The sequence below is a fragment of the Polypterus senegalus genome, chromosome 7 (assembly GCF_016835505.1).
Source record: "Polypterus senegalus isolate Bchr_013 chromosome 7, ASM1683550v1, whole genome shotgun sequence".
Lineage (NCBI taxonomy): Eukaryota > Metazoa > Chordata > Cladistia > Polypteriformes > Polypteridae > Polypterus > Polypterus senegalus.
In genome coordinates this window covers 119,221,998-119,233,624 of record NC_053160.1, presented here as the reverse complement: position 1 = coordinate 119,233,624, position 11,627 = coordinate 119,221,998, and the positions used below count along the sequence as shown (strand labels likewise).

Sequence of the window (11,627 nt, the reverse complement as noted above, 5' to 3'; positions counted from 1 at the left end):
TGGATGGATTCTGCCCAATGTTTTTTGATCACATTGAAAATCTGAGATTTGCTGTTGAGTTTGCTGTTGTGTCAGGTGGGTAAATTTGATATATCAGATATAATAGAATTATATAAGCCTGTTTAGGACCAGGCAGATCGTAACAATTAAAAGGGATGAGGATTGTCTCTCATTGCTCTGGGTTTTGGAAGACAGACAGACAGACAGTGTGAAAGGCGCTATATAGCGCCTGACCCGGCACAGACAACGCAGAGGAACGTGTAACAACAACACAGGCTTTTATTTTCTCTTCAACTGTCGGGCATGTCTTCCCAGTGTCCCACAGGCGCAATACAGTCCCAAAAGCATTTGAATAGGCAAACCAATACAGCAATCCTTCCTCTGGCACCACCACTTCTCCCAGGCAACCTCGTCCTCTTCCTTTCCGATTCTGGCTCCTTGAGTGGTGGTGGCTGGCCCTTTTTATAACCCACCTGGAAGTGTTCCAGGTGCTTGACCGCTTGGTCCTGATTGCAACTCTGGGTGGGGCTGAAGGATCGTCCAGCCAGGCTGCTGAGTCCATGCAGCTCCTCCTAGCAGCCATCCGAGCCCCCAACCAGGCTGTGGAGGACTCCATCTCCCATGGAGCCCTGTGGGTGGTTGGGGAATCGCCGTCGGCCAGGGAGGCTGCCGCCAAGCGTCCCGGGGGAGGTACTGAGCTGCCCATGGTGGCTCCCCCTGAATATAAGCCGAAGGGGTGTCCCTGCCGGGCATGGGACCTGGCTGTCCTTCACAACAGATAGATAGATAAATAGATACTTTATTAATCCCAAGGGGAAATTCACATACTCCAGCAGCAGTATACTGATAAAAAACAATATTAACTTAAAGAGTGATAAAAATGCAGGTAAAACAGACAATAACTTTGTATAATGTCAATGTTTACCCCGCCAGGTGGAATTGAAGAGTCGCATAGTGTGGGGGAGGAACGATCTCCTCAGTCTGTCAGTGGAGCAGGACAGTGACAGCAGTCTGTTGCTGAAGCTGCTCCTCTGTCTGGAGATGATACTGTTTAGTGGATGTAGTGGATTCTCCATGATTGACAGGAGCCTGCTCAGTGCCCATTGCTCTGCCACGGATATCAAACTGTCCAGCTCTGTGCCTACAATAGAGCCTGCCTTCCTCACCAGTTTGTCCAGACGTGAGGCGTCCTTCTTCTTTATGCTGCTTCCCCAGCACACCACTGCGTACAAAAGGGCACTCGCCACAACCGTCTGATAGAACATCTGCAGCATCTTATTGCAGATGTTGAAGGACGCCAGCCTTCTAAGGAAGTATAGTCGGCTCTGTCCCCTCTTGCACAGAGCATCAGTATTGGCAGTCCAGTCCAATTTATCATCCAGCTGCACTCCCTGGTATTTATAGGTCTGCCCCCTCTGCACACAGTCACCTCTGATAAATACGGGGTCCAGGAAGGGCCTGGGTCTCCTAAAATCCACCACCAGCTCCTTGGTTTTGCTGGTGTTCAGGTGTAAGTGGTTTGAATTGCACCATTTAACAAAGTCCTTGATTAGGTTCCTATACTCCTGCTCCTGCCCACTCCTGATGCAGCCCACAATAGCAGTGTCGTCAGTGAACTTTTGCTCGTGGCAGGACTCCAAGTTGTATTGGAAGTCCAATGTACATAGGCTGAACAGGACCAGAGAAAGTACAGTCCCCTGCAGTGCTCCTGTGTTGCTGACCACAATGTCAGACCTGCAGTTCCCAAGACACACATACTGAGGTCTGTCTGTAAGATAGTCCACGATCCATGCCACCAGGTATGAATCTACTCCCATCTCTGTCAGCTTGTCTCTAAGGAGCAGAGGTTGAATGGTGTTGAAGGCACTAGAAAAGTCCAGAAACATATTTCTTACAGCACCACTGCCTCTGTCCAAGTTGGAGAGGGATCGTGTAACATATAGATGATGGCATCCTCCGCTCCCACCTTCTCCTGGTATGTGAACTGCAGAGTGTCGAGGACGTGGCGGACCTGTGGCCTCAGGTGGTGAAGCAGCAGCTGCTTCATCATATGTGACGTCAGAGTGACAGGCCAGAAGCCATTCAGCTCACTAGGACGTGATACCTTTGGGACTAGGGTGATGCAAGATGCTTTCCAAAGCCTCGGGACTCTCCCCTGTTCCAGGCTCAGGTTGAAGATGCGCTGTAGAGGACTCCCCAGCTCCAGCGCACAGGCCTTCAGCAGTCATGGCAATACTCCATCTGGACCCACTGCTTTGCTGGGACGAAGACTTCTCAGCTCTCTGCTTACCTAGGCTGCTGTAATTGTGGGTGGAAATGTCTCTCCTATGCTGGTATCAGCAGAAGGATGAGTGGAGGGTGCAGTATTCCAAGGTGAGAGTGGATTAGGGTGGACAAACCTGTTAAAGAAGTTGCTCATTTGGTTTACTGTCTCCACGTCTCTCTTGATGGTGGCACCCCGCTTTGAGCTGCAGCCAGTGATGATCTTCATCCCATCCCACACTTTCTTCATGCTGTTAATTTGGAACTTCTGCTCCAGGTTTCTCCTGTACTGCTCCTTCACCGCCCTGAGCTGGACTCGGAGTTCCTTCTGCACGCGCTTGAGCTCATGCTGACCACCGCCTTTAAAAGCCCTTTTCTTCTGGTTCAAAGGGCCCTTGATGTCACTTGTAATCCATGGCTTGTTGTTAGCATAGCAGCGTACTGTTCTTACTGGAACTACAATTTCCATACAGAAGTTGATGTAATCAGTAGTGCAGTCAATAATCTCCTCAATGTTCTCACTATGTGATCCTTGCAGGATATCCCAGTCTGTAGTTCCAAAGCAATCTCTCAGAGCCTGCTCTGCCTCAGGGGACCACTTCCTGAATGAGTGTGTGGTTGTAAGTAGCTCCCTCACACTTGGTTTATAGTGAGGCTGAAGTAGAACCATGTTATGATCTGCTTTCCCAAGCGCAGGCAGCGGGGTGGCTCTGTATGCGTCTTTAACGTTTGCATACAGTAGGTCAATAGTCCTATTTCCCCGGATGTTACATTCCACATACTGGGAGAAGGCAGGTAATGTTTTGTCCAGTGTCACGTGGTAAAATCTGCAGCGATTAGCTGTGCTTTAGTGCTGTGCTTGTAATTTAGCAACAGCAGAATGGATGATGTCACCCGCTACATATCCGCGCAAGGAGGGATGTAAACAATAACAATAATGGCATACCCAAACTGTCTGGGCAAGTAATAGGGACACAGAATCATGGCCAACAGTTCGATGTCCTTGCAGCAAGTGGAGATTTTGACGTTTACATGTCCAGAGTTGCACCATCTTGTATTGACATAGAGTGTGAGTTGTCCTCCTTTCTGCTTCCCGCAGGTATTTACGCCTCTGTCTGCTCTAACTGTGCTAAACCCAGGTAGCTCCACGTTAGTATCTGGCATGGCAGTTGTTAGCCACGTTTCATAAAAACATAACAAACTGCATTCTCTGTAGGTCCTGACATTTTCACCAGCGCCGCCAGTTCGTTGATCTTATTTGGTAGTGAGTTCACATTTCCCAGGATCACAGAAGGCACCGAAGGCTTGTAACGCCACTTTCTCACAAGCCGCTTTGCCTTTAACTTAGCTTCGGCTCTGCTGCCACGATACCGCCTTCTTACCTCGTCAGGTAGATAGGGAACCACACCAGTGCGGGGATTTGTTCTCAGCGCTTGAAGTTGACTACTTGAATAAATGAGTCTCGGCATGTAAAAATCCATGTCCAAGTAGTAAAAAGTAGTAAAATGTGTCCAGGGAATGAGTCCAGTTAAAAGAAAGTGGTAGGAGTGATCAGTGAAATAGAGAAAAAGGTAGAAAGATAAAGTCAATACACGGAGCTGCTGGAAGAGCCCATTGTCAATTATATGAAGATCAGTAGTTCAGTGGGATTGTCTCAAAGATTTATTAATCATGTTAAAAGTGGTGGGTGTACTAATCTTGAACATATTGTTCACTGTGAAAACTTCTGTTGAAAGGATGCAGAAACAATCGAAAAACAGATTGGAGTGCAGTCAGTGTGAGTGGTGGAGAATTTTCTGATGCAAGTAAATGTTTCGTTGTCAGCTCAGAACTTGACACTCCTGAGAGACTCCTCCACCTTCAGCTCCTGAGTTTTCTGAACTTCTGGATTCTCCTCTGGGAGAATAGACAATGGCTGAACAAAACAAATTACAGTCAGAGTAGAGGCTGGTGGAACTGCCTTTACCAGCAGCTACAGGGAAACAAATGTACTGGATGTGCGTAAAACTAAGACACCGAGATTCCCTGCAGACGCTACCAGACACTCCATAGAGGGATAAGATCGAATGCACAGAATTCTCAGTGCCAGCCTGGCGGTCATTGTACAAGCCACCATTGATCAGTAGGGTGGGTGATTTACTATCCATCCATCCATCCATCCATCCTCTTCCGCTTATCTGGGGTCGGGTCGATGGCGAGCGCCTGGTGGCCGGGCCTGCACCCATTGGGCTTGGCCGGGCACAGCCCAAAGAGGTAACGTGGGTCCTCCTTCCCATGGGCTCACCACCTATGGGAGGGGCCAAGGAGGTTGGGTGCAGTGTAAGTTAAGTTGAGTTGGGTGATTTACTTGGTGATTACTTAGGTGATTGAGAGTTTTACTTGGTGTCTTAGCTGTGAACTCCTGCTTCTCAATTATTGCTCTGGGGGTGTCTGACAGTTGTTTTTGTGGAGAAAGAGAGACAGTATATTGATGTTTTATGTTTTGTAGAAGATTGGAGCTTTTGTTTAATAGAGCGGCTTATTGGGGGATTGACAATTGTGTACAAAAGGGTGGGCTTTCTGTTTAGGTATAAAATGATAAAAAGAAAACGATGTAAATTGGGCAAATTTTATTGTAACACAAAGTAAATTATCCATATGGAAAACTAGAAAGTGTAAAATTGAAGGGGGTGGCCTGCAGGATCCAATTGTATTTTTTAAAATACTGTGCATTAGTCGAATATTCATAGATTTTAATTTTCACAAATTCAAAAAGAATTTTGAAAAGTTTAAAAATGTACGGTATGTGAATTGTATATTATATGATTGTATTAATGAAGAACTACAGTTTGTTTTAGGAGAGTTTGTGGGTTAATTTATGTTTACTAAAATATTTAGCATGAAAATATATAATAAGCTGTGTACATTTTTGTGTAATTGACTGATGTTTTCAATAGTTATATTTTTTATTTTAAAATCTATCTATCTATCTATCTATCTATCTATCTATCTATCTATCTATCTATCTATCTATCTATCTATCTATCTATCTATCCTGACATGGCAAAATGAAAACACTAAGAAACCATATAATTAAACAAGCTCTGTTACTGACAAAGTTTGGGTTCTAATTCAGCAGTCGGGTTGGAACAAAAAGCTGCAGCCACTGCAGCCCTCCAGGTCTGACTTTGCAGACCCCTGCTCTAGAATAATGCATTAATCTGCATCTATGCATTTTGAAGTCTTCATATTCCAATTCATGGTCAGCGTGAATAGAAAAGAAATAGATTTGCATGACAATTAAGATCTAGTTTATCAACACTGTAAATATTCACATGAGTAGCAAGTTGTATTTGTGTGGAAAATTCTTATTTTCAAATGCCTTTACTGGATAAATAGAGGTGAAATTTTCACTATTTTGAAAACATCATATACTCTAATATTTAAATGAATAAAAACATTTTTACTAGTAAATGTATTTGCAATCATCTCATTGTAGCTTGTTCTGAATGATAAACATTTTGAGGGTAAAATAACCAAAAGAAACAGGTCTGTAGTGCTTTAAATAAATAGAAATTTTATTAAAAACACCCACATCTCAGCAATATCAGGAATGATATAATTAACAGCTTTCAAATAAACTGCATTCAGTACATTACAATACTTACAGTATTTATATCCACCCTCAGTTGTTTTAACAAACCAGACATTGTGGAAATTACAGAAGCGAAGTATTTTTTGTTTCCTTAAAAAATAATAAAAGCAGTGAGATTAAACAGCTAGATTTATTTAGTGTCAAATTGTTAAAACCCATATGTAAGTATACACAGGCTGTTAGCTTTACAAGTTAGCTGTACACAAATGTACATCAATTGAGCGTAAATAAAATTCATTCAAGTAATGCAGACACCAGTCAGAAGCATCTTCAAGTATGGCTGTAATTTACCCGATATATCGTGCCAGACAGACTCCCCACCTGCTCCTGACGCTGTGGCTGGTAGCCTACTCTACACCATCCCCGTCTATTCTGTCTCGTGACCTCTGTACACAGTATTTATTGTGTTCTTTTGAATAGAGCAGATCATTACTCAGTCTTAAACCTGATTTCCTTGGGGAATGCCATACCAAAATATTTTGTTTATACAGTAGAAAAATTTGCCAAACATTATTAATATCAGGAAAAATGACTGGAAATTACTTTCTTTGAAAAGTAAGAAATGCAAATAACGAATCTGCTGTTGGGACTTAAAGATTTTGGTAACAGGATATAAATTCATCACTTAGAAAATTTTAGTTAATTTACAAAAGTGGGCTATTTCATGGTTACCTAAAATACATTTTGCAAGATTTGTCAGCTTTTCTTTAAATTTTTTTTTCTCTTTTGTCCTCTAAAGTAAAGTAAGAGTTTCTAGTCTATTCTGGTCTAATTTTTAAATTATATTTAAAAAGTAATGAAGTGCTTTACACAACAGGGGCAGTACTTTAAAGAAAGAATTAGTGTCCCCCGATCAAACCCATTAACCTCAATTGTTAATTGGTCACAGCTAAATAAACCAGTTTCTCATAGCTGGAAAAAATTGATTAATTGACACATTTTAATTGTTTAGATGAATTTCTTTAAGATGAGGGCAAGTATGGTATTGCTGTTTATCATATCAACAATTTATCCCTTTACTCTGCTCAGTGCATAATTTTACTTTCATTTAAGATTTAAACAGGAGCTGCTGCCAACTATAGTTCAGTTTTTACAGTATATGTAAATTTATATACTTCTAACATTATACGTATTTCAATAGATGAACAATTTTGTCAACAGGTTAGGCTGTTTAACACAGCTTCTTTCCATCATGAAATCTGTTTAATCTAAATTCATGGTCGCAGGGAGCTAGAGTTTATTATGGCAGCATCTGGCATAAGGCAGGGCGCATTGGTGTACCCATAATTACTCATTCCAGGCCAGTTTCAATTCCTTGGTTAACTGAAGGTGCATAAATTTGGAACATAAAAGGAAAACTGGAGTACCCGGTGAAAGTGTCCCACAGACACTAGGAGAATGTGCAAAGTCCACACAGAGAGCAACCAAGCTGGGATTTAAACTAGGCCTGCTGAAGTCGGATGAGCCAACTACTGCATCACCATAACAAAATAAATCTGATAAACACTTGATTGTTCATTTATTGAATTGCATTTTAAGGAAGTAACTCAACACAATATACATATCTTCATTTCTATATGAGCTTTTGTTTGTGTATGTGTGTACATACACACACATATATATATATATATATATATATATATATATATATATATATATATATATATATATATATATACTGTGTATATAAATACATTAGATAATATTTTAAAAATGTCGTAATCCAATGTAAACCAATTCAATGTAATGTTGGTCCACAGGCTATCCTGGCAGCACTGGGTACAAGGAAGGAAACGGCCTTGGACAGGGCACCAGTCTGTCGCAGTGCCAAGTTATACAAATACCTACATTTAGACTGGGTAAATTTGAAATTACCAGTCATTTTAACTTGCATGAATTTGGGGGTGTGAGTGCCTGGGGGTGAAAACTCAGGCTGACATGGGATGGGGCATGTAAACTCCACGTGGACAATGTCTGAGTACAGGATAATATATATGGCATATATAAATCTACAAATGTTTATATATATATACACACAATGTGTGTGTGCGTGTGTGTGTGTGTGTGTATATGTATATGTGTGTGTTTGTGTGTACACAGACAGATAAATATACAGGTAAATATACATATATGTATGTATATACATACACACAAACACACAAATATTTCAAAACATATTACTTAAAAACTTAGTTAATATTATAAATGTTAAAGTTAAGCTAGTATTTAATAACAAATCCCAAAGAAAACAATACAATATGTAAAAAATAAACCAGAAAATAAAAAGTAAAAAGCTGACACATGAAGACAGGCAATGCTGGTTTGTGGAAAATATGAGTTGCATTTTCCCTGATTTTGAAACACGTTAAATTAAAATCAAATTTCATCTTTCAAGTTATACTTGTTGATACATCAAGTATGCAAATTACCATTTAAGTTCACTGTTGCTTCAAGGATTTTTTTTTTCTTAATGTTACCATGATGACATATAAAACTGTAAAAAAAAAAAAAAAAAAAAAAGTAATACAAATTATACTGTTATGTCTCAATCCTATTGCCAAGACAGTGCTGAGGTATATGACAACAAGGAACATTTCTTAAAACCCTTCTTGCCGCACATAAAAACTCACATTAGACATATATAACAAGAGATCATATAGCACCATTTTGAAATAAAATCAGCTCAAACCAAAAACAAGTATTAGATTTTATACAGTAATTACTTCTAAAGCTTCAGGTATAAAAATCCAATTTAATTTACTGTACAACTCTTTATTTACTATTTTATACAATTACATTACAATGATTTAAAACCTCCACAGCTGCCCTTTATCTTGTTAATCCAACAGTTAACATACACCTCATCCTAGTTGCATCCTCCATGATTTAGTAAAAGCGCTTTCTGGCTTTTTTTTGTAACAGAATATGTTTAGACTGACAACAGTCATCTGTATTTATCCATTTTAATATTGTTTATCTCATGATCCACTGATTTTATTTTCCTTAAAATTTCACAGCATGTGAAACACATTTAAAAATGCTGGTTATTAATTTCTGCACCTTTAACTTAGCAGTTTTAAAAGCACCAGAATTGACAAAAAACAAGATTATCCAGTAAGATCCCACTGAACTGTACCTAATTAATTTTAATTTAAAACAGAGCACACCAGCACAGTTATGGCTGAACCATAGATATGATGTATTGTGATGTCTTCCTTGCATCACACAAGTTACAGTAAATTCCTAAAATGTGAAGGTGCTTTTGCTCCTTCAAATCATTTTCCATTTAAATAAGCAAAGTGCTTCAAAAAGACCAGTATTAAAACATCCCCTACAGTTCATCATTAAAACTAAAATGCCATCCAGATGTCTTCATCCCGTCTACATTTCAAATGTAGACATTCTCTTTTGGAACTAATTCGTCTCAGGGTGAGTTAAATGGCTCCTTAGCCTGAACCCTTAACATAAAATCAGAATCCTCATAATATAGCGGAAATTTTAGAGCAAGTGATTATTTTTTCCTTTATAGCACCAAGACATTAAGTAACCCAAAATCAAGCTTTTTCATTTTTCCCTAGCTGTGTACATAAAATAGTTATATAAAAAGATAATGATAAATAAATTTAGAAATTACAAAAAAAAGCAGTTAAATTAAATTTATTTCCAGTAGCAGTCCTGATGATATTGGACGTTCAGCACCAGAGTGAATTTTGAGGAAAAAAAAAATACTGTAATGCTCCACACCACAGTTTGTAAAGCTCTAGCAGTGATGATCACGGCTATGTACAATTGTATAGGAACAGTAATTCTCTTGTATAGAACCCAGATCTTTGCATAGGATCACTTTGAGTTTATCCCAGTTACTAGCTTAGAACAAACTTTATGTAGAGTTAAGTAGGAGGTTTTTTGTAATGAGGTTTTATATGTTTTAGTGCCGGTAACTGTAGCCCTAGACTGTGAAAATATGAAAGAAAGACCTGAATATGATGCTAAATGTATCGGTTATAAGGCCCTGTGACTCTGGTGAAGGCATATGGAGCTGTAGTAGTAATGGAGTCAGTGGTCAGGGACATCGACTGTTGTGCTAGCATTTGAACAAAACGTTTATATGGTGGCTCGGAGTGCTCATGGAGATCCGAATGCTCCCGTTTCACCTTTCTGCCATTGTGTTTGTTAGGGACATTGTCAGAACCATGCTTTTCTAACTCTTCTTCTTTCTCTCTGGCTTTTTCAGCCATCTTTGCTTCCCACAGAGCCAGTCCATGTTTTGCCTCGTTCATGCTTTTATGCTGGTAGAAGACTAGAGAGATTCTGGTAGGGTGGTTTCTGTCAGGCTTTTTGATTGGGGTGGTTGCGTGAAGTTCCCTTTTGGCACATTCAATCAAGATTGAGCCATGGCTTGGAGCAACTGCGACTCCCCCAATTTCAGGATCCAGGAAGTTGTGCTCACTGTCTGACCAAGCATCCTCATCCACTTCTTTGTGATTTTCCACACCAGCTGAGGGGACTGTGCCATTTTGTACATCTCCATTTACCTGTCTGTAACTTGAATTGGAGGGAGTGCCAGGTTCAGGTGCAAGAGATGGAAGCATTTTAGAAAATCCATTTGATCCTTTAAAAAGAAGTTCATTTCTGCTTTGTGTATGAAAAGAATCAGGATTCCTATCAAAGACTGCAGGGTTTTGTTCATGGACTAGATATGGATTGGGATAATTGGCATACTGGCCAGCTTTGCTACCAGCTGTGTAGTCAAGGCTTGGATGGACAGATGACGAGCGAGGAATACATTCCAAAAAGTGTGCATTGACTTGTGAATTCGGAGCAAAAGATGAGTAATGCCCCATCTGGTGGACACTATTCTTCATGCTATAGTTGCTATAACCATTGACCTGCATATCATGTTCTCCATATGGATGATGGTAACCAACTCGGTAGGTTTGATGGCTTCCATATTGATGCTGAGGATAAAAGGCTGGAACTTGTGGCATTCCTAGCTTGCTAAGAGTTTCTGAATTTTGATGCTGAAATGTGTCGATTTTTTGAGAATTTGAATTGAATGAGCTAACAGCTGACAGATAATTGTCTACAGAAATACTTCCATTACATTGATAGCCAGGATAATGGCTGGTGGGATTCACTGAATTGGAACTATGCTTGGTGGGAGTGGATCCATTTAGAAAAGAATTGTGCACTGACAAAGAATTTGCTGTTAAACTTCCTGGAGTTGAAGAACATGGATAAGAAGCTAAAGATTCAGACATATTTGTGTATGGACTGGATGTGGATGGAAATCTTGGATAATTTGAGAGGTGTGGAGAGCCTGGAATCAGGTTCTTCGACTGTTGATTAGATAATCCAGGGCTTTGGAAATTGGCCCGCATGTTTCCAGCAGAAAGTTGAGCTGCGTGAGGGCCTGTAAGAATACAAAAAAATAAAGAAATTAGATTATGCAAAGAAAATTCACCCTTAGATCCAAGTAACCAAAAAAGATAGACGATAGTTTTCAAAAGGGATTTTTTTTTCCAAAGCCATTTTTAGCCATTTTTTACTTATGTTCGTGTGTTTTAGTTTACTTACAAAACTACAATACACTTCTCCTCCTTTCTGTTTAAATGAAAGAAGATTCAGCAGTTACAATAAATCATCCGTCAATCCATTTCCTTAATAGGACAGTTGGGACTTGGTGTCTCTTCTAATAGCATCAGGCAATAGACTGGACCCAGTTCTGCAT

The 11,627-nt window shown here is 40.0% G+C and overlaps 1 protein-coding gene across 2 annotated transcripts in view; it reads right to left on the bottom strand.

Moving 5' to 3' along the window:
* Nucleotides 1–8,000: 8,000 nt before the first annotated feature.
* Nucleotides 8,001–11,627, bottom strand: part of tet2 (tet methylcytosine dioxygenase 2) — a 132,066-nt gene continuing 128,439 nt past the window's right edge. For both annotated transcript variants that reach the window (XM_039759189.1, XM_039759190.1), the window contains exon 10: nt 8,001–11,309. In XM_039759189.1, coding sequence (XP_039615123.1) covers nt 9,886–11,309 — 1,424 coding nt within the window. In that variant the 3' untranslated portion in view covers nt 8,001–9,885. The remainder of the gene's footprint in view (nt 11,310–11,627) is intronic.